Raw genomic sequence first — 24,432 nt, 5'->3', positions numbered from 1 at the left:
TGCACTGTATCTCTGTATATAATTTACCATACTTAGTACAAATCAAGTTTGTAGCAAGAATTACAAGAGCAATCCTTGAAAAATTACATCCACAAGGAGTTATCAGCCAGCTTTATAGAGTTTACTTTTATTGCCAAGCCTTAGGACTCTGATTTAAATACTCTGATTTGATTCATTTATTTCATAGGATCTGACTTAACAGTTGATTTATATTAGTAAATATTAATATTTTTAGCCTATGAATAGAACCATCCCACAGAAAGAAGGCAACGATAGTACACTGATGTGACCATATGATTTTAGTATGTCATAACTGATATCATGATCAAAAACATTTAGATTTTAATTGCATTTAGAGAAAATAAAGTAAAATGCCATTATACAAACTCTACAAGTGAAGGCGGAATAATACAAAATAAGTGCTATGTGAATTTTATACTAAAATGGATGCAAAACTAAAAAACCAAGAATTATAAGTAGCTCCTACTAGCAATTCCTTCAGATTTCAACTGAAAAATAGTGACTACCCTTATTTTATTTAGATGCACTTTGCTTAGATTTTTTTTGCATAGCTTAAAATATTGCTGCACCATGTCTCCTCATGATGCTTGCAACAGTTTTCCTTAAACAAAAACCTCCCAAAATTTAAAATAAAAATTTACTTCTTCCCCAATGCATAATATATCATTTCTAATTTTATAAATACATCATTTTAAACTCATCAGATCTGAGCAGCATGCATTCATATAATGACTGTACAATTGAAATACAGTTGCAGACTTTCTACGATGTAACTTTGATTAGCTCAACCATTTTTATTCCAACACACTGCCTGACAAAATCAAGCAACTGTGGTGGAAAAGAAAGAAAATTATTATTAAAAAAACAGTGAAGACAAAATTTCACAGTGCTTACCAGGATCCAAATTGGATTAAATATAAATCAGTAAAATTCTTCTTATTATCTATTATTATTGATTCTACATAGAAATAAAAAAGGCCCACAACAGTTGACACACTTTTGAACCTAGCAAACAGATTTTTAATAGAGTTGCATCAATTAACCAGGGCACAAGCATCTGCTTTATCTTAATTAGACAGAGAGGTGAATGACCACTGTTTATTTTCACTTTCCTCATTAATTATGAAAAACTGCATTTAATTCATCTTGCATGGTGAGTGACTGGCTGCGCAGATGTAGGTCGTAAGGGAAGTGACTCTCTGTAGGCAACCGGAATACAGAACTCTGCCCAAGGGGAGCCCTGGGTGGCACTGCACAATAATGCATGCCATAATTGTAGTTTTTACTATAGTCCAAACCTTCTTCTTGCTTGAGGGAGAATATCCCATTATAGTTAATTGGGGGAGGACTTAAGGGACCTTCAAACTGTGGGCTGGAACACTCAGGAGACGTGCTTTCATAGAAGGATTCATACGGGCTGCAATAATTGTAGGGTTTCATGGACTTGGAACTGTCAAGCGTTCCATGACCTGGGGGAGTGTTCAGCTCTGGGCTATGATAGGGTGGGTAGAAAGTAGAATAGGGAGATCTGGTGTGATGGGCCGTTTCTCCTGTCTGACCCATTAAGAAACTTCTGGCATTCAGCTGTAGACATCCTGCCACCAAGTTTGTTGTTGGCTGGGAGAGACCTTTGCATAAGTTTTGGACAAATGACAGCAGATCAGGCCTCTTGCCAATTCGTAAGATTTCTGAAAGAGCCCATATGTAATTTTTTGCCAGCCTTAAAGTTTCAATTTTAGACAGCTTTTGTGTTTTGGAATAACAAGGGACCACTTTCCTTAAATTATCCAGTGCATCATTCAGGCCGTGCATTCTATTTCTTTCCCTGGCATTCGCCTCCTGACGCCTAAATTTGACCCTATCCATTCTCATCTTGGTCATTTTTTTTTTCCGAAGAGTTCTCCTCCTGGGCAAACCATTTTCATCCTCTTCCTCTCGGTCATCTTCTACTTCCTCTTTTTCTGTGTCTTCTGCTGGAGATCTTTTAAAACTTGTTCCTTGGTGCATAATCTGTTTTACAAAGATTTCTGGCTTTTTAATTTGCGTTTGGTCCTCATTTTCTCTTGAAAGGTTTCTGCAGATCTGGGAATCTTGCATTACAACAGATTCATCAAACGGTAACGTTAACATGATGTTATAATTTTATGTTACCTGAAAGAATGCCAATAGAAGGTTTTTAGAGTATCTGTTTACACAAACACACACACACACACACACACACACAATCTTCTATATATTCCAATGCCCCCTTATTATACATAGTGCAATTAAAAAATATTATTTGCTATTTTTACTAATTAATTTAATGCAAATGTATAGATTCTAATGCAATGTAACAACCAGAACAAAACAATGACACTTTTTAAAACTGAACTACTTCCCCCTTTTAAAAGGGGGGGGACTTCATTTAAAATAATAAGATAAAATGCATACATTTAAAATATCCAATGATTTTGACTATTAAATAATACAATAATTTTAAAATTTAAAATATTTTTTGTTTATAGAAAAACATCAACTTTTATATTACCATATTTTTCACATATTTTTCTCCAAATCATCATAATAAATCTGTATTAACTGGAAGAATTGAAATGTAAAAGAAAGTAAGCGAATCATTCAGTGACTTAATTAAAGTGAAGAGGCAAATTTTAATGATCAGTATAAATATGTGTGATACATGAATTATTATTATTTTTCTAGTAAAGTAGGTCTGGAAAAGTATATTCACAGAAAGCATTTGGCAATACATTTTTTGTTATTTCTTTATTTTAAAATGATAGACTAAAGAACCTAAACATATTTTCCCAATTCTACAATAAAGGTATTTGGTGTTCCCGTCCCCTTTTTCAATTAAAATAAAAATAAAAAAAGAGGCAAACCTAAGCCTTTTCACACTTTACTGTGGCATCTGTGTTCTTCAAGGAACAGACGTTTCCCTCCAGCTAATATTTGACAGGAATGGTTTCAGGATTCTTACTGAAATTGTGCACGTGTGTTCTGAATCCGGAATGAAAAAAGGGGGGAGAAAAATCATTTGCTCCTCATTACATTTATTTCTGCCCCTGAGGTCACTTTTTAAAGAGCCTTTCAGGTTTCTCTAATGGATAAACACACATTTACAAATTTACAAACAATTATGGAAGAAACCTTGACTCAGAGGCAGGTTTTCCAATTTTAAAAAACTAAGCTAAACTAAGCCCACCATCGAAATATCAATTCTCAGTATTATCCATGCCATTTTGACAGTATTACATAATTGGTGAAAGTATATTAACATTTAAAACACAGTGAAACAGAAGCAGTATCAAATAATAGCATTGATAAAATACAGGCTTTACTTTTTCTATATCTTTAAACTCTTGCATGCATGCTCAACAGCACCACTTGAAAACACAGACACGAACACAGAAATATTTACTTGCATTACCTTGGCCTTAAAATTCTGATTCAATTAACAGATTTCATTTTTTTGATTCCTTCCAAATCTTTTCAATCTGAATGTCGCATCATCTCCTGGAGTCTAGATTTGTGTGTATCTGCACTATCTCATTGATCTCTAAAAAGTGACATTGATGCCAACTGCCAGAGCTGGTACCCATGCCATCTGCTGGTGACGTCACAGGGCAAAGAAAACCATGTGATTTTTCCTCCTGGGACCTTCATTCTGCACTGATCATCTGGCATCTCTCTAAGTGGGTACCAGCATTCATGTATCAACACAGAAGGTTAGGCTGATAGGGGAGACAGCGAACGGGGGGTGGGTGGGTGGGGTGGAGTGGGGGAAACTACACCATCATTTCACATGCTGAGGTGAATTTCTGTGAGTTTTGTTGAACAGGCAGAAATGCCAACATTTGCCATTTATCTTTATCCACAGGTAACTCTGATTTTTTTTTTTAACTTGATACTCTGTTGATTTTATTGCAGAAAGGATTTTTGGTGTGTTGGTGAGATAGTTATATACTCATATGCACGGACTATCCTATTTTTCTTTCCAATGAGGACCTGTAAAATTGAAGAGAAAGAATTATGCCAACCTGACAGAGATGTCAAGTATATTAGAAATAGTTTCTGACCTAGTCTTGATGGAGAAATGTCTCACTGTGAGAGCAAAAACAATTATTGATTCCGATTTGCTGTATACATATTGTCTCTGTACAGAACAATTCCCACCTCTTTATAAGTGCCTCTGGGGCATTTCTGATGGAAGGGAAAAAAGGGGCTATTAAGAAATTTCCCCAATTTAGTGTTTTTTCTCAGTGCACATGTGCTGCCACTCTATAATGTTTTCCCTTAAGACAGCAACATGGTCCACATACACAAATGGCTTTAATCGATTGCAAGAGAGGCAGACTAGTTTTTTCCAGGGTTTCTTTAACGTTCATCTTTTGAAACAATTAAATGTGGTATATATTTTTGCTTCTAATTATTCCAATATCCTAGCAGTTTATTTATTTTTGAAACTCTCTCTCTCTCTCTCTCTCTCTCTCTCTCTCTCTCTCTCTCTCTCTCTCTCTCTCTCTCTCTCTCTGTGTGTGTGTGTGTGTGTGTGTGCTGTTCTTCATACAACCTCTGTTTGCCATTCATTATTTTTCACTATTCTGCTTTCTTCTCCAACTTTTCCCCCAGTTTGCTTCATTAGATACAACAGGCAAGAAATAGTTAAATCTGCCAATACAGCCAAAGATTGCAGAATGTTACTGGCAAACTCCAGTTTGCTTTTTCAGGAGGAACCATCTCCAAGAAGACACATATAGTTAACTTGCTGGTTGTTATAGATCTTTACATTGCCATTATGATTTTAATCATTCTTTGGCCACCAAATATTTATGATTCATTTTTAATTCACAGTTGATTTAAGTTTCATATTAGCATATCAACATTACTATTGCAATATTCTATTTCAACTTGGATTGATATTTTAAAAGAAACCAGAAAAAAAAAACTCTGAACAGTTGTGGCATTCTTTTCTAAGTCTTTAACTTAAATATTCCAACGTTCTCCACTTTTTTATTTTCATTGAAAATGAGGGTAATTACCTTAATCTAAATTAGGAAGTATATTAAAAAAGAAAAATCCTGTATAATAAATAAGGAACAAGCTTTGACTTCACCTGGTAAATTTAAATAAATTCATTCCCATTCTCATTCTCACTAAGCTTGCTCAGGCTGAATATTGTGTATGTTTACTGCTGAATAGTTTTTAAAAAGATAGATACAACAGACTATTAAATCATATTTAGTAAAGAAAAAGAAATATGGAAAATGTTATTTTGGAAGACCCTTAAATTAGCTGTTAATTTTTAAAAAATGGATCTATATTTAGTATGTAACTGATGTATAGGACTGTAAGTTTACAAATAATTGCAAAGTCAATGATATTAAGAGTTGTTCTAAACAAAGCAGACACTATATATAGTAAATCAACTATCAAGCTGGAAAGTGTAATATTCCCAATCAATGTATATGTCAGTCAATTTCCTTCAGACTCTTTTTTATAAAGGGTTTCGTGTATAGAAGGATTGTGTTTATACTTCATATAGCAATTTCGCTACTCACTCACACACACACACACACACACACACTTATTTCATGTTATTTTTATCATAAAAAGGATTTCAGTAAATCACAGAAAGCTCTATTAACATTAAAGTTCACTGTCTTTTAAATCAATTGACTTTTTAGTAATTTTCAAAAAAATTTCTGCAATGTAAAATAGTTGCAATATTAAGATTTTAAAATCATGCACTCTGTACCCCTAAGATTCTTGCCTACTAAGTTTTCTTCAAAAACATATTCTGCACCTCAATCCTAATATATTAACATGCATTCACAATTTTCCAAGCAACCCAAGTCAAAAATATATTTAAAACAATGCATTTTCCCCCCTGAGGACTATGTGATCTAGAGACATGGAGTCAAATATATGGTAAGTGTAAGCCATGTGCATAAGATGAAGAAATTATATGCACAGCTGTACTTCCTTTGCCATGTGGCAGGCTGATTCAACATTTGAAATAGAAAATATTTGGAAGAAGGCTGCTAGCTACTACTTCATCATTTTTCTTTACAAATGTTGTTTTTCCCCTGTCCAGGTTTAGAACCTTTGCAGTAGACATGCTACTAATTACAAGATTCAAACCACTGTAGCTGTTGAAATGTCAGGGACTGATGAAAAAGTTTTGGAAAATCTTAATGTACGTTAAGCAAATGAAGAACATATAATTGAGTTCTAATAAAGCAGTAGTATATTAAGACTGAAAAATAAGGCATACTTGACGATCTCTTAGTGGTTGTGAGTAGGGTGATCATTTAGATATTGCTGAAATATTGTAAAGGAAGTTGCATCATTCCAAAATGTGATAGAAATTTGTAAAGTATTGAAATCACTTTGAAAATAAAGCAAAATGTAAATAAAAATACTTTACACATGTATTTGATGATGGTGGGGAGGGCTGTGATCAGGTAACTTTGTGGTTCTTTTCTACAATTCTGCATAATAATGTGTAGACTCATTTGTGCTTACTTTTAAACTCATCTAATCTCATACCCAATTTGGCAGTCAGGTTGGTATAGTGGTTAAAGGGAGTGGGCAAGAAACTAGGAAACCATGAATTCAAGCGAAGAAAATAAAAAAAGGTGGAGGAAAGGAAGATCATCTTGAAAACATGTGATACTAATTACTGCAAGAGTTCCTCCATATAACATGATGTCTTCAAGAAGAAGACCTCAACAAAGAATGAGGCAAAATACACAACTTGCATGATGTGATATTTCTGCTGATGTTGGTGCCATGGCTAAAGTCCTCCCTCATTGTCATGCATTCCTATTCCCTGGAGAAACTGCCAATTTCTACTGTCTGAAGAGAAAGGTCAGGATAGGCAATTTGCAACTTCTACTTAATGAACATCTCAGTTTATATAGCAATGAGGAACCTATTACAAGCATAACAAGCTCCTATTGAATAATAAGCAAGACTATATGTGTGTGTGCTTGCAAAATTCAATAATTTAATTGATGCACCAGGAGGTACAGGAAACACATTTGTTATCAGTTTCTCACTAAATTTAGAGGAGATACAGATGTTGCTATTGCTATTGCATTATCTTGTATGCCTCATGTAAACAAAGCCACTTGAATCAAGATACTCCTCAAAATGAATGAAAACATTTTTTTAACATCAAAAGAACCTTAAATCCTGAAAACTGTTTCAGTATGTGAAGCAATTGTCTGGAATAAGTGCCCCAGTTTAGAAATGAGAGTATTGGATCTGTAAATCAGACACTTTGTGATATGTAAGAAAAATGAGGCCTTTGCGGGAATTTTAACCATTTGCTATGGTGATTTCCATCACCTTCTACCAATTGTGAAAAAAGAAAATGATGTTGACATGAAGAATTCATGCACTGAAAAACCATACTTATAGAGAAGTTGTCAAGCTTCAGCTAAAGAGAAATGTGATTGAATGAGATAGAAGGAAGATATTCTGAGTTCTTGTTGGATGTTGGACAAGACAAAATTCAGAAAAATAAAAATGATGTAATAGAATTAGTTGAAGATATGATGCTGCCAGCAAGACTATAGAATAATATATAGATTATCTACCCAACATTTAACAATCTTGAAAAACTATTGTTCAGAAATTCTATCTTGGTTCCACTTGGTGAAATGATGAGAAAAATCAATTCCACATTAAATCTTCTCTGGAATGATACGAAAATGTTGTTCCTGCAATGCTGTCAATTAAGTAGCTAATGCTCCTCAGAATTCCTTGATTCAATTGAACTTTCTGGATTGCCACTACATAAACTGGAATTGAAGATAGGACTTGCATCCATTTAAAGAAGAACTTTGATTTTTCAAGACTTTATAATGGAATGTGAATGCTCTGGAAGAACTGAACAAGAATCTCATTGTAACAAAGATAAACATTGATGTGTTCAAAAATGACATTGTCGTATTTCCAAGAATTATGCTCAAATTGTCAAAAGTGAAAATGTTTTTCTTCAGTGGATACAGTACCCAATACAGTCATGCTTTGCTCTCAGTATACATAAAGTGAAAGTACAGTTTATGAAGAATATGCTAATAAACTGGACAAACTAGTATGATCAGCTGTCTGTCACTTTAAACCAAGTAAAAAGAATGAAAACATTTTTTTTTACTTGGCTTAAAACAGTATTCTTAAAGAATGGCAAATCAACCACAAGTGTCATCAAAAGCATCCTTTGTTAACTGAAAAGTATATATGTTTGTTTTACTGAATATCTTTCTTCTTTAATAACATGTTTTCTTCTTTCTTTTTTAAAACCAAACAATAACTTTCTGGTCATTGCCATTCTGCTTCACTTTCTAGATCAGGGTAACTGGTTGCCTAATATGTGCTAAAATTGGAATAATAGCAATTGGATTAACATAGCAAAGAATATGCCATAAAGTCTCCAGGAAGCACATGGCTGACTTCATTTTTAAAATATCAGTAAAGCTTTAAAATCGGCCATGTTTCTGCTGCCAGCCTAATATTAAATACTGTTTTTATACTATTTGCTACAGGAAAGGGTGACATTTTTTGTAAACAAAAAGAACATAGTAAACACTTGTAACCACACACATTTCTTGCTAACAAGAAGAGAAGGAAGATGAATCTTGGCATACCTATTGGGATGTGGCATTTTGCCCCTGCCTCCATTATCTGCCACTATTTGAATAGGGACACTTTAAGCTAGGGTAAAATGGTTTGGACTTTCCCAAATATTCTGCTGATTCTTGAGATTCTTATCAGTTTCCAACTGATTCCAATCACAGGATAAGATTTTGGGCAACTTTTTTTGATGAAAACTTCCAAGGTGGGATGATGACAAAGAACAAGGAACCAGTGGGTAGATCAGCTCCTTGGAAGCTCTCCAGATAAGGAGAGGACAGAATATTGTCCACATGGATTGTGGACAGTTGTTTCTTGTGAGAAGACTGCAAGACAGCAGTTTTCTGTGGATTTGAGCACTGGGAGGCAATGAGATTATCCATCTTGCCTGCAACTGTGTGGAGACTTTTAAAGGACACTAAGTTAACAAACAAATGCTCTCTAATTACTATCAGAAACTGCTTATTAATTACTTCTAAACTATTAGAAATCTTTGGAAGAACAAGTTTGAAAAACCTGGTTGGGTCTGCTTTCAGTCCTGAATAATAGACAATTTTAACCATAAGTTTAAAAATTAAAAAAAAAATCTGAAACAAACTGCAAAAATGTAAATAAGATTTTGATTTTAGAAAGTTTAAATGGATCAAGGATTCAGATAAATCTAGATAAATCTAAATCTAGCTGCCTAGAGTAGCCCCACAACGAGATAAGTGGCAAATAAATTTAACAAATAAATAAATAAATAAAATTGAAATATTGGAACATTTACAGTAAGATTTAGATTATAAAGTACAAGCAGCTGGTTTTTATAAAACACAACATAGGTAACAATTTCATGATTTCAAAAACTGGACGCTAAAGGGGACTAAACATTTTAGGTAGAAGAAAGATATATAAAGGCCAGTAGATGATACAAAACATTCTGAGAATAAAAACACTGACAGAGGCTTTTGAAGAATGGAGTCAGAAAATAATAGTCATGATATCAATAATGTCAGTAATAATGTCTGCTTCTATGGATAGATGTCCAAAGGATACCATTGAAAAAAATGTCAGGTAGAACAAATTTTATATGACAGGATAGAGATGGTATAAAAAGTGGATTTATAATCGACTTTTAAAATTTAAAAGGGAAATAAAAATGATAACCCTCCAAAAAATGACTTGGATATTTTTTCTACTGAATTTTTAAAAAGATGCTTGTTAAAGACTTGAAGAATTCTGTGATGGACAAAGAAGAAATCAGAAGAAATCACATCCTATATCAATATTTCAATGAGGCAAGTATTAAGACTGTTAAAAAGAATATGAAATTGGTTTATTTGATCAAGGTTAAATAAATTACGTTGTTACTTCTGTCAACTTTTTATAACTTCCTGCTGACATAAGAACTGAAAAGATGATGTTTTATGGATTTGTTCATAAATAAGAGATGAACTATTTCTTTTAGATATGATGGACAAGCCAAGTGAAAACAATTGGGGTGCTATTCCTTCACATGGTAAGGATTGTACGAGGATTGTACTTGCCAAATACTGGAAAGAAAACTGCTGACTGTTGAAGAATGGATTTTGAAATTGACTGAATTAGCAGAGATGGCAAAATTAACTGCTTTGATTAGAGATAATGGACTAGACAGCTGTATAAGAGACTGGAAACTGTGGCTTTCTATGCGCTAACAGGGATGGTTAAACAGGGATTTGAGGATCAGTGTAGATTAGTTCAACCTATTGAGCAAATATATGTATGTATGTATGTATGTATGTGTATGTATGTATGTATATATATTATATATATATATATACACACATACATATACATATGTACATATATGTATACACATACATACATACATACCTAAAAGGGGAGGAGAATTTACTGTTTTTTATTTTCTTTTAGCACCCACCCAGGGTGGATCCTACATGTTGAATTTAATTTAAATTTAATCGATCACTTTTTCCTTTTGTTGTTTTTTTCTTTTTTGTTGTTAGGATTGAATGTATGCCTTTGTTTTGTTTCATTTTGTTTGTTTGTTTTACTGTTTTGTATTTTATTTTTTATGATAAAATAATAAATAATATTTAAAAAATAGAGATGAATATGGGATAAAATTTTTTATAACTTTAGAAAAGGTGAAGTATTACTAAATTTGCTTATACTTCTTGTGATAAAGTTTGGCAGTCACTCCTTTTTAAATATTTCTTTGTTCTTTATTTTTTTTCCCTGCACTCTTTCTATTCTTTAACTTTAGGTTGTATAAGAATTTATTATTATAATAAAAAGTCTTAATTATGTATATATATATATATGTTTACGTATATGTGCACTAATTTTTTTTGATTGCTAACAGAGTTAAAGGGAGACTGGGATAGCTATTTTGAGCTAATTAGCTTGAAATAGCTATCCCAGTCTCCCTTTAACTCTTTGTTAGCAATCCAAAACATTTTAGTGCACATATGATGTCGCAGTAGCGACTGTTGCCTATGGATAGCCCTAGATTGGGCTGATACAGGCAAAAGATTTCTTCCTCGCATATTTGGGCCTACAGGGTGCATCAAAAAACACTCAAGACATATGTATATGTATAAGTATATGTATATGTGTATGTATACCGTATATTCTGGCGTATAAGACAACTTTCTAAACCCTGAAAATCTTCTCAAAAGTCAGGGGTCGTCTTATATGCCCAGTCATCTTATATGCCGGAAAATTCCCGCATGTGCATCAGAGGCCAGCCGGCCGGGCCAGGAGGGGAGAAGCGGTGCCTTCCGAGTGGGAGCTGGCACTCCAGCCATGCCCCTCTTGCGTGCAATGGGCTGCACGGCATGGAAAGGGGCTCCCATGACCCCAGGAGGCTGGAGGGGCAGGCAGGTCTTGGGGGGGTGGCTGGGTGAGGGCAAGAGTTGGCAGGATGAGGATGTGGGGGCTCCAGGTTGGCAGATATGAGAGTGAAGCCGGTGGCTCTGAGGGGCACAGATCCTCCGCGCAGCTTCTGAGGCCCCGGATGTGCCGCTGCTTGGCTCTCCACCAGGCTCTCCGCCAGAGCCTTCCCCCCTCCACCAGCAATTGTGCGGAGCTGCTTGTGCGTCCTTGACAGCGCCTCCCCCTTCAATCTCTCTCTCTCCTTCCTTCCTTCCTTCCTTCCTTCCTTCCTTCCTTCCTTCCTTCTTCCTCCCTCCCTCCCTCCCTCCCTTCCTTCCTTCCTTTCCCCTTCAATATCCTTTCTTGTCCATCTCCTTCCTTTCCCCTTCAATCTTCCTTCCTTCCTTCCTTCCTTCCTTCCTTCCTTCCTTCCTTCCTTCCTTCCATCTCCTTCCTTCTCCATCTCCTTCCCTTGGCGGGTGTGAGAAGACAGCCGGCGGCTCCGAGGTGTGCAGATCCTCCGCACAGCTTCCGAGGCCCCGGATGTGCCACCGCTTGGCTCTCCACCAAGCTCTCTGCCAGAGCCTCCCGCCTCTCCCTGGGCAATTGTACCCTGCTTGTGCTTCTTGGCAGCGTCTTCCCCCTTCAATCTCTCTCTCATTCCTTCCTACCTTCCTTCCTTCCTTCCTTCCTTCCTTCCTTCCTTCCTTCCTTCCTTCCTTTCCTCTTCAATCTCCTTCCTTGTCCATCTCCTTCCTTTCCCCTTCAATCTCCTTCCTTTTCCCTTCAATCTTCCTTCCTTCCTTCCCTCTCCATCCCTTCCCCTTCAATCTCTCCTTCCTTCCTTCCTTCCTTCCTTCCTTCCTTCCTTCCTTCCTTCCTTCCTTCCTTCCTTCCTTCCTTCCTTTCCCCTTCAATATCCTTCCTTGTCCATCTCCTTCCTTTCCCCTTCAATTTTCCTTCCTTCCTTCCATCTCCATCTCCATCACTTCCCCTTCAATCTCTCTCTCTCTCCTTCCTTCCTTCCTTCCTTCCTTCCTTCCTTCCTTCCTTCCTTCCTTTCCCCTTCAATCTTCCTTCTCCATCTCCTTCCTTTCCCCTTCAATTTTCCTTCCTTCCTTCCATCTCCATCTCAATCCCTTCTCCTTCAATCTCCTTCCTTTCCCCTTCAATCTTCCTTCCATCCTTCCTTCCTTCCTTTCTTCCTTCCTTCCTTCCTTCTCCATCCCTTCCCCTTCAATCTTTCTCACCTTCCTTCCTTCCTTCCTTCCTTCCTTCCTTCCTTCCTTCCTTCCTTCCTTCCTTCCTTCCTTCCTTTCCCCTTCAATCTCCTTCCTTTCCCCTTCAATCTTCCTTCCTTCCTTCCCCTTCCCTCCCTCCCAACATTTTTGAGCAAGGAAGAGTAAGCTTCTCCAGTGAGCATTGCTACCGTATTTTCCGGCGTATAAGATGACTTTCTAAACCATGAAAATCTTCTCAAAAGTTGGGGGTCATCTTATACGCCCAGTCGTCTTATACGCCAGAATATATGGTATGTATATGTATATGTATATTAAGGTGACCAACCATCCTCCTTTAGGGAGGACAGTCCTCCTTTTGTGAGTTCTGTCCTCTCTTGAAAAGTGTCCTCCTACATGTCCTCCTTTTCGATGCTGAAGACTAATCTGCAGGGCTTTTTTTCTCATAGAACGCTCAGAACGGCATTCCGACACCTTTTTTTGATGTTTTTTTTTTCAACTTTTGCATGAGCTGTGCTACTCCCCCTATTGGATTTCGAAAGCAATAGGAATTGCTGCTGAGCGCGCCAAAATACCCGGCTGATAAACTTTGCACATATAAGTTGTCTGCAGCGAAGGTGAATTGGCAGGAACTTTGCACCCCTCCCTGCTACCCAACTACACCATCTCCTACCTGGAGGAGACTGGAGCGGCAATGCCACAGTAACTTTCTCTTGATCTTCAGCCCTGCAAGGGCAATAATGGCTGCAGGCGTAAGAGGCAGGGGCGGCAGGGCTGCTGCAGGTGGGGGTGTTAGGGACGATGGTGGCCAGCTGCCCCTGTGCTGTGGGAGCTGCGGGGCCTGCTCTACACGGGGCTGTGCAGGGTGGGCAGTGGTGCTGGAGGGTTGGCTGCAGGCAGGGTGTGTTGATGGCAGGCTGCCCCCTGGGGCCAGAGCCGGTACATCTGGTGCTTTGGGAGCCACGGGGCCCGCTCTACATGGGGGGCAGCAGTGCTGGCGGGGTGGCTGTGGGTGGGGGCATGGCATGTAAGCATAATTACAATATAAAATGTTATTGTTACAAATGTTTTTTATTATGCATTTATGATATTATAGTGTATTCTGTATTGTTGTTGCAATGAATAAAATGTTTCTTTTATTTATGATATTTTTTCTTTAATTCATTTGTGTCCTCCTTTTCATTGTAAAGAAGTTGGTCACTTTATGTATATGTATAGGTATAGGCATAGGCATAGGCATATATTCTTAACCTGGAACTAATTCCAACAGATCCCAGGAATGAGAAATTAAGAAAGGGGGGGGGGGAAGGGAGGGAGGGAGGGAGGGAGAGAGAGAGAGAGAGAGAGAGAGAGGTTCAGAACCCAATGCCTTCTTTTTTTTTCTACTTGTTATGCATGTGCTGATTTAATTTGTTTCTTAATGGCTAACCCCATATTATTCTTTAGTGAAGGATTCCCCACACATACTTTAATTGGATACTAAGACACTCTGTGACTATTTACAGAATTTTAGTGACCACACATTGTCCTTTGGTGTCTGAAAGAGTTTTGATTCTTTCAGGTCTGCAGGATTTGGCACAAAGACTACAACAGTATATAGAGAAAACATGCTGAGATGAACAGTTGGTTTCAAAGCACACAGCATGTTCTAAATTAAGTGTAAGGCACAAAGATATTGAGCAATTAAACTTAAGCTGCATTGGGGGAAAAAAGAACAACAAATAAAACTAGAGAATGGCAGGAAGCTTGGAAAATTTGAAAGCAGTGGTGAAATTTGGGAGTAGGAATAGTGTCTGAAATCTGCTCAGTATGAAACTATGTTTTGATGGGATCTTATTCAGGATACATCAGTATAACCATATTCTCAACTGAAGAGTAAAAGAAATGTTTGCCTAAAACTTACTAGAGAAATTTGGTGCAGGTGCATGTATCCGAATCTGAATCTGAACCTGAATCTCTCTCTCTCTCTGTTTGTGTTCTATATCTTTCACTGAATTAAGATAAAGACTTTAAGTGAAAAGTTTGATTTTTACTATGAGGTTAGAAGCCAGCAAATACAATATTTTTAAGTGAAATATTTGCTCACGTGCTTAGCAAGGACACAAGCAACTATTTATGCTTCTGGGTTGGGAAAATAATTTTCTTGTTGCCCTTAATCATGCACTCAGCAAATGATTTACCTTGCAGTATCACCAGCAATATCTGAGCAATTTCTTAAAAATTGTTCATGATTTATGACTTCTTCACATATTGTATTACATATAGAGATTACAGTAGAAAGTAGTAAATACACATAGAGATTTATTTTCTTAAATATACTATATATGCCCCCACCAACACTGGCAAGTTATATATAAAAACAAGGAACAACCATACTTAGTGGCACTGATGATGTTACCTAGCTAGGCAATAAAATGTGTGCAAGCAAACAACTAAACTCAGAGACCACCGCAGTTCAACCTTGAGTTGCGTATATTCTCTTTGATTGCATTTGATTTTTCTTACCTCGAAGCAGGATCTTATACTTGTTATCTCTAAATATCATTCTGTATATATATATATATATATATATATATATATATATATATATATATATTCAATAATGATGGTGAAAATGCGACTCCCGGGCATAATTATAAATGGAATGAATAAAGCGCGTTCACCAGGAGAGTTTAAAGTTAAAATACTTTAATTAAAGTATTTTACTATATTAAAAGGTTGCCAAGCTTTCGTTGGGAAAACTCCCCAACATCTTCAGGGCTGAGAGACCGTTTCTAACAAGGTGATTCAAACGGGTTCCATAGACGTCTGCACGTGGTTCCTAGACTGTGCTAGCATTCCCTGCTGAACAGCTGATAGGTGGGAGGGGGAATCGGAGTAAAGATTTCTTCTGTCGTTCTCTCGAGCACTTTTGTTCACATTTCCGTCGACCTCAGGGGGTATTGTTAAAGTTATGTTCCGCCCTCTCCCGGCAGTATTGGCTCTCGTTGCAGTGGGGGGGTTTAGTTTGATGTCATTGTGTATCCTACCATGGAGGCGGGGCTTCATCGGCTGCAATTTAACATCTTTCCTCTGCTGCGTTTGAATCACCTTGTTAGAAACGGTCTCTCAGCCCTGAAGATGTTGGGGAGTTTTCCCAACGAAAGCTTGGCAACCTTTTAATATAGTAAAATACTTTAATTAAAGTATTTTAACTTTAAACTCTCCTGGTGAACGCGCTTTATTCATTCCATATATATATATATATATATATATATATATATATATATATATATATATATATATATATATATATATATATATATATATTTAAAAAACAGAAATTAATATGAATTCAATTTTAATTATGCAAAATAGAGTTATTAAAGTGACCACATCAACTTTCAGCCCATTATTCAAAGTTATCAAACCTATACCCGTTATATTGGGTAAAGAAGCAACCAAAACAATGGAAATATAAATACAATTAAAAAGTAATAGGTAACAAACACAGTGCAGCCAATAGGGTAGGCATCAGCTCCTAACTGTGATGATGAAAAACATGCAGGGTGACATCACAGTCCAAAGACTGCATTCTTCATCCTGGGCCACAGCTACAGAAGTCAGGATTTTTATTGTGATGTAATTAGTAATAGTAGTAAAGTTGGAAGGGACCTTGGAGGTCATCTAGTCCAACCCCCTGCTCGGGCAGGAAACCCTACACCATTTCGGACAAATGGCTGTCCAGTCTCTTCTTAAAAACTTCCAGTGTTGGAGCATTTACTGCTTCTGGAGGCAAGCTGTTCCACTGATTAATTGTTCTCACTGTCAGGAAGTTTCTCCTTAGTTCTAGGTTGCTTCTCTCCTTGATTAGTTTCCACCCGTTGCTTCTTGTCCTGCCTTCAGGTGCTTTGGAAAATAGCTTAATTCCCTCTTCTTTATGGCAGCCCCTGAGATATTGGAATACTGCTATCATGTCCCCCCTTGTCCTTCTCTATGTCTAGTTTAACGAAGAGAAGTCACCCTACATATTTCATTTTTTTTCTCCTATAGCAATTCCAAGAATGCCTATGACCAAAAAATAAATAAAATAAAAATAAATAATAATAATAAAAAAAACAGACTGAGTAAGACTTAATCTTCATACCCTATCTTGAATTTTTGGAGACAAAATAAGAAATATTCCTTAAAAAAACATCCTATTTACATGAGGAACTAAAATTTTTGCAATTAGTAAGCCAAAGTTTGCAATAAGTGGGAAATGAGTAAATCCAAAGACTCTTTTAAAGGTGTCTGTAATATAGTTACATGATTATGTAATATAGTCTTATATTACATAGTTATAGCATTCTTTGTGAAGTCGACTTTTTTTTTAAAAAAAGTATGATGCCTGTAAATTCTAGGCATTTTATATTTAATGTTAATTATGCAAAGTTTAAATGTGATTGTGTCAAGGAAATTGATCTATTGATTTTAAATTTAATCTGGAAGATTCAGTTTGTTTAGTTTATCTTAGTACTGGGTATCTACATTTCCAGTTTTCCTAATCCAACAGAATAAGAGTTTTAAATATATTTCATGTTGAAAGCTCAGACTCTCTAAAATGATGAAGTTGATACTTCAGGTTTGTTTTTTTATTTGTACTTCATTCATTCATTTTGTCTGTACTTTGCCTTTTCTGCTCAAGATTTAGTACAGGTTTCATGGCCTATAAGTCCATTGCCTGATTATTCAGAAAGAAATTAAACTAGAATTAGTTACAGATTTCCAAGTACTACTTCAAGATTATTTTTTATTTTTTTTTACAGTCAACAATAAAGAGGTTCAATGGATTTTTTTTTTTTTTGCAAAAAGGGAGTGAAGGTAATTAATTATTTAGTTACCTGGATATAAAACTCTTTACTCTGTATAATCTTTAATTGATTGTCAATTATTATGAAATTCAGTGTAAATGAATGCTGAATTTTAGGCTTTAATTTTGAGCCTTGTATCATTCTTGACCTGTTAGTGAAAAGAAACAGTGCACTTTTTAGAAAATTTCATTTAAGATTAGAAATTTATTTATTTTTAAAAAACTTTTATTGATTTTTTACAATAACAACCTTAGTACTGGTGTACAGCATATTGTCTTGGTTCATAATTTTTTGGGAAAAATATACAATCAATAATAGTTAATTAACAGTCAATAATAATTTTTATATTTCCATAATTTGTATATCAATTAATAATATATTTCCTTGATATTCTCTTCTCCCAGTAGTATTCTCCTTCTTGAACATTAAACAAATATAATTTTTGATATTTGATATTTTCCATATATAAATGATTAAATGTAAGCATTTTCTTCTATATTTCTACCAACAATAATAGTGTACATATATATAGCATTTTTTTCATATCAGTTTATGTTATTTTCATAAAAATCATCTTATTGATTCACCATGTATTTTATTTTCATAAATCTTGTTTAAGCTCAGTTTCTTCTTAATATTCAAACAACTCTTATCAATCATAATTTTCTCAGTAATTAACATCTAAATATCCAAATTTTCCATTTAAATACATCATCCCAGTATTTTCATATTTCATATATTATAGAAATACTATACTAGTTATCTATCATAACATCTACCTATAACATCCCTTCTAATCAATTTATATTTCACTTCTATTTGTAAAACTTGATTTTTAATACTATATATGCTTTTTATCAAAGTTCTTATTAAGCCTAATTTCCCCTCAATATTTCAATCATTCCTTAATTCTAAATCTTTTCAAACTTAATTTATCTTTAAATTTCAAACTTTTTATTCACTTACATCGTTCCAGTATTTTTACATTTTGTATCTTATCAAAAATATTATATTACTTATATTTCTTATCCCACTTATTCTAAAGCTCCTTTATAGCCAAAGTTATTTGTTTATTTAGCCATATTCACACAAGTATTTGCTTGTATAATATTCCATCTGGTAGAGCAGGTCAAGTCTCTTAAGCCCTTTTCTGGCCTTCTTCCTTATGCCAAATAGTTTTCAAAATTAATATTTTTGACTTGTCAAACAGTTCTTGTATTTATGTAGTTGTTGTTGGGAGTGGAGAGTACATAGTGCATAAGATGTATGCTTTTTGTCTCCCAAATAGTAATTCGCCCAGTAGTATCCATATTGTTAAGTTTTCTTTCTTCTCAGGTTTATTTTGACATTCTAATGCATAATTTATTTTTATATCCAAATCTTGTAAGTTTTTTCTTGTTTGTATTAAATTATAATTCCCTTGTAGCTTCGCCAATTAAGTCATTTTTTCCTAGTTTACCTTCTGTTATTTGATTTGTTTGTTCATTCTTTACCATCATTCTATGGATGTTTTTTAATTGTAAATTTAAGTTAGAAGTGTATTCATTTATGTTATCAAAGTTGTGTTTAATTTCCTTGTGGTTTAAAGCTATTGTAATTTGTATTTGTCACAGCATTGCATAAATTTCCTCTTCAAAAGTATTTGTCTTATCTTGGATTGTTGCCACTAGAGGTCTTTGATCTTTCAGGTTGAGTCCTTCAGGAGCAGATATTAAGGGTGGTTTTCTATCATTTTTTTGATGAATATGTCATATCCATGTTGCCTCTCCCTTTTGAGTAATCTGTCATAAGTACCATAATCTCTGTAATTATCCTCTTCAAGCCAGCCAAAACTCAAAATTCAAAAAGTCCAATTTTGCATAGTTCTTGTCTTTATATATAATTTTTATAATCCACTGTATTTTCAATTGTCAAGGTTTCAGTAAAATCAATGTTTTATAATCATTCTTTCTTTCAGGGGTCAATTGTCAATCAGTCAGAATTGCACTTCAATATATTTAGCCACCGTTTGTTGTCTGAGTTACATTGGTAAAACAATCACTAACAATTGATTTCTATAATCCATAAGGTGACCAAATTTTTACAATGAAAAGGAGGACACAAATAAATTGAAGAAAAAAATATCATAAATAAAAGAAACATTTTATTCATTGCAACAATAATACAGACAACTTGCATGTGCAAAGTTTGCCAGCTGGGTGTTTTGGCACGCTCAGCAGCAATTCCTATTGGCTTTTGAAAGCCAATAGCAGGAGTAGCACAGCTCATGCAAAAGTTGAAAAAAAAACCCATCAAAAAAAGGTGCCGGAATGCCGTTCTGAGAGTTCTATGAGAAAAAAAAGCCCTGCAGATTAGTCTTCAAATATCGAAAAGGAGGACATGTAGGAGGACACTTTTTGAGGGAGGACAGAACTTACAAAAGGAGGACTGTCCTCTCTAAAGGAGGATGGTTGGTCACTTTATAATCCATAATCCACATAATAGTTTAAGTTGATTTCATCTTTTCCCAAAATATCCTCTTTTGCAAACACTGAGTTAATACAATCTAATCATTCTGGTTGCTTTATCATAGATCCTGTAACAGTCCTTATTTTAATTTGTTTCTACCACCAAATTCTAGGTATTCTTACTGGTTAAGATTTTCTCAAAAATTAATTACATTTAAAAATTTAACTCTATTTTCATATGAACCATCTCACACTTTTACATTTCTTAAGGAATAGATAAAATAGTAGAAAGAAAGAAAGAAAAGCAAGAGTAAAGAAGCATAAAAATAACATACTACTTAAAATATATATCCCTCCTAAGCTAATATGTATTTATTTCCTAAATTTCTTATTCTTTTTAACCATAATTAAAATTATGTTTAATCTTTAAACATTCAATTTAATACATCTAGTCATCTAGTCCTTTAACTCTTATTCAAAATTTTTATCCATTATAATTTTCTTAAATTCAGTCACATTTAAATATCTAAAACATTTCCTTTATCTAAGTCATTTCAACTTTTTTATACTACTCATACCAAGAAAGAGAACAAAAAAGGAAAAAAGCATACTATATTTAGAGAATTCATCCCTCTTAGAGTGACATATACATTCCAAAACTTTTCTATTTCTTTAACCATATTCAAACAAATGTTTCTTTTTAAAGCATTCTCTCTGGTAAGTCCCATCATCTATTTTCTTAGTTTCCACTTTAGTCTTTTTCTTTTGCCCAGTGTCTTTCTTAATCAATGTATTTTGCTGAATCAGAAAGGTTTTCTGTGTGTTCATAAATGTTGCTGTAGATATAAAATGTAAATCAGGAGAAGTGTCTTTGTACGGGACTTCTGCCTTTCCATGTTTGTTGAAAATCTTTTTCTTTTTCTTTCTCTCCGCTTCTCTTATCATTTCCTTTCTCTCTGATGTTCCTGACATCTCTACAGTCATTCTATCCAATCTGTTTTCTTGTCCTTAGATTTATTTTGTAGTCTTAAGGGACAAGTTGTTTTTTGGATTTTTTCCCACTAAGATTAAATCATGTTTTGTTAAGTTCCATCTTTAAGTCTCTATTCTCAATTCTATATCCATTTATCTGTTTTATCTGCTCCTTCTCTGTTATTGTTTTCTGGGAATTTTTTTTGTTGTAGAGTTAACTTGCAAATAGATTGATTTATATTTTCAAAGTTGTTTTGGATTTCTTTGTGGTTTAAAGTCATTGTTGTTTGAATTAGTTGCAGTATACTATATATGTATATATCTCCTCCTGTGAAGTATTTAAGTTTTCTTTTCTTTTTATAAATATTTTATTAGATTTTATACAAGTAGGGGAAGGATAGGTTGAGTACGGGTATGGGAAGGGGTAGGAGTAAGGAATTCAGGATAGGGTAAGGGGAGTTACAGTAATGGGGTAATCCCCTACAATAATCCCATGCTTTAACAAGCAAATTACCATCTGGATATACATATTGAGTAAACATAGTTTATATAATACTAAACAATTATAGTAAGTAAAGTTGACTATAATCATAGAATTAGAAATTAATAATTAAATATAGTTCCTTTAAGTAAATAACCATAATTAATAAAATATCAACTGATTCTAACTATTGCCACTATTATCTAAAATCACTAGTAATAACGCTGTTATTAAGATAGAAAATAAAGCTTATTCTATTTAATTTCAAGCTCTATCGTATTTCTTCTATTGTTCTATCGTATTTCTAACCATTGATAAAAATTTTCCCAAGTTTTAAAATAAATTGAATCTTCTTTCTCTTTCATCTCTAAAGTTAATCTATCCATTTCTGCACATTCTAAAATTTTGGTAATTATAGTCTGATCAGATTGTAAATTTTCATTTTTCCAAAATTGAGAAAATACTATTCTTACAGCTGTTAAAACATGTAGTATTAAGTAATCATTTTCTTTACCATAATTAGGTCCTAGTATTCCTAACAAAAACAATTCCGGTTTAAATTCTATCTGTATTTTCGTCATCTTTTCCAGCCATCTATGAATCTTACACCAATATTTCTTTGTGTTAGGGCATATCCACCAGGCATGGTAGTAAGTACCTGGCTTTTGTTTACATTTCCAACAGGTATTTGATACATTTTTAAACATTTTTGCTAATTGAACTGGTGACATATGCCATCTATAAAACCTTTTATATAAGTTTTCTTTTTATGAGGCTGCTTTAGTAAGTTTAATGTTTTTATCCCAAAGTTTTTGCCAGTCTTCTAAGTCTATAGAATATCCACAATTCTTTGCCCATACTATCATTGTTTCTTGTACTTGTTCTTCTTCCATCTTCCAATTTAGCAGAAATTTATAAAGTTTCTTAATCAAGTTTTCATCTGTTTTTAAAAGTATTTTATCAAGAGGAGTCTGCTCTTTATAAAATCCTGTTGATTTTATATCTTTTTCATATCTTGTTTGAATTTGCAAATAGGACCATCATGTTAAGTCAATACCTTTATGTTGAAGGGCTAACCTGTCTTTAAGTTTTCCATTCTTATCCAAAAGGTCTTTATAACTAACAAGTTTGTCATCATTAATTAAGTTTGGGTAAGCAAATGCTTCCATTGTTGAAAGTCACTCAGGTATTTTCGTATACATTTTGTATTTAATTCTCTCCCATTCTGAGAACAATACATTTCTTATGGCATGATTTTGAAAGTATTTATGTGCTTTAGTTTTCTCGTACCATATAAAAGTGTGCCAACCTAGTTGGAGATCATGTCCCTCTAAATAAAGAAGTTGTTTGTTCCTCAATATAATCCATTCTTTAAGCCAAAGCAAAATGGTTGCTTGATAATAAAATCTCCAATCTGGGAGTCCAAAGCCCTCTCTGTCTTTAGATTGTTGTAACAATTTACTTTTAATTCTTTCTTTCTTTGCCATATAAATCTTAATATTGTTGCATTTAAATCGTCAAAAAATTTCTTGCTCAATTTAACGGGAACTGTTTGAAATAGAAAAATTAGCTTTGGTAAAATGTTCATCTTAACAATCACTATTCTTCCTAAGAATGATAGTTGAAGATTTTTCCACTTTTCCAGATCTATTTTTATTTGTTTCATTAATCTCTCGTAGTTATCCTCTTTTAGTGTTGTATATTTTGCTGTTAGTTAAATATCTAGGTATTTAACTTTTTTAACTATTTGAAGATTTGTCTTTTTGGCAAGTTGGATTTTCTGTTTATCCGTTAGATTTTTTGTTAGTACTTTAGTGTTTTCCCTATTTATTTTCAGTCCAGCCACTTCTCCAAATTTCTTGAATTTCTGCAAAAGTTTAACAGCTGTTTCCAGTGGCTCCTCTAAAATAAAAACCAAATTGTCCACAAAGGCCTGTAGTTTATATTTCTGATCTTTAATCTCTAATCCTTTAATTTCTGTGACCTGTCTGATATTTCTAGCTAACACTTCCAATGTGAGAATAAATAACAAAGGGGACAATGGACATCCCTGTCTAGTACCCTTTTTGATATAAAATCCATATGTATAGTCTCCATGTAAAAGTATTCTTGCTGTTTGTTTCTTATAAATTGCTTGAATTGCTTTTATAAAGTTTTCACCAAAATCCATTTCCTGCAGCTGTTGGAACATAAATTGCCAATTTAAATTGTCAAAAGCTTTTTATGAATCAAGAAATATGAGTGCTATCTGATTCCCTGGATGATTTTCATAATATTCCAAAACATTTAAAATAATCCTTAAGTCTATCTGCCTTTTAGGCAGGAAGCCATTTTGGTCTGAATGAATAAATTCAGTCAAATTTTTTTTCATTCTTTCCACCATTATTGCAGTGAAGATTTTATAATCCACATTTAATAGTGATATTGGTCTATAGTTTTTAATTTGTGTAAAATCAGTATCTTCTTTGGGTATCAAAATAATATTAACTTCAGTCCATGAATTCTGTATTTTTGTCTGTCTAAAAATTTCATTACACAAGTCTTTCAAAATTGGAGTTACAATATCTTGTAAGGCAACATAGAATTCTGCAGGGAGTCCATCAGGTCCCGGTGTTTTTTCTTTCTTTTGCCTTTTTATTGCCTCTGTAATCTCCATCATTGATATCTTCTCATTTATGTTTTCTTCATATGTTCTTTCTACATGTCTCTGATTCATGATAGGTAAGAATTTGAGTTTTTCTCTTCTTTTCTTTTCTCTGCAAATAGCTTTAGAGTCACAATTAGATAGATATTTGTAATCCAAATAGTTCAAAAAAGATGTGGCTAGCCTTTCTTCTGTTGGGTCAGAGGGCTTCCCCCAGATAGAAATGGAACGACTGCTGCTGTTCTGTGATCAACGGGGTGCCCCTCTTCTTTTGCTGCCTCTCCAGGGTGAC

General features: G+C 34.3%; 1 protein-coding gene across 3 annotated transcripts; it reads right to left on the bottom strand.

The window, feature by feature from the left end:
* Positions 1–284: 284 nt before the first annotated feature.
* Positions 285–3,589, bottom strand: NEUROD6 (neuronal differentiation 6). 3 transcript variants are annotated; one of them, XM_039336372.1, is made up of 3 exons: positions 3,452–3,565; positions 2,904–3,021; positions 285–2,172 (listed from the first exon to the last, which is right to left on the bottom strand). In XM_039336372.1, the coding sequence occupies exon 3, from the start codon at positions 2,149–2,151 to the stop codon at positions 1,138–1,140; it is 1,014 nt and encodes a 337-aa protein (XP_039192306.1). In that variant the 5' UTR covers positions 2,152–2,172; positions 2,904–3,021; positions 3,452–3,565; the 3' UTR covers positions 285–1,137. The 3 variants fall into 3 exon arrangements, with proteins under 3 accessions (XP_039192306.1, XP_039192307.1, XP_039192308.1); XM_039336373.1 differs by having other exon boundaries at positions 2,904–3,589; XM_039336374.1 differs by lacking the exon at positions 2,904–3,021 and having other exon boundaries at positions 3,452–3,501.
* Between the last annotated feature and the right edge of the window lie 20,843 nt (positions 3,590–24,432).

The sequence above is a fragment of the Crotalus tigris genome, unplaced genomic scaffold (genome assembly GCF_016545835.1).
Source record: "Crotalus tigris isolate CLP2741 ecotype Arizona unplaced genomic scaffold, ASM1654583v1 scf7180000017666.379230911805:20528666, whole genome shotgun sequence".
In the NCBI taxonomy this organism is placed as follows: domain Eukaryota; kingdom Metazoa; phylum Chordata; class Lepidosauria; order Squamata; family Viperidae; genus Crotalus; species Crotalus tigris.
Note: the sequence above shows the minus strand (reverse complement) of the source record. Positions and strands in the feature narration are given on the sequence as shown.

What these genes read in the sequence shown, in the direction of transcription:
- NEUROD6 (XM_039336373.1), bottom strand. Translation starts at nt 2,151, where the DNA reads ATGTTAACGTTACCGTTTGATGAATCTGTTGTAATGCAAGATTCCCAG.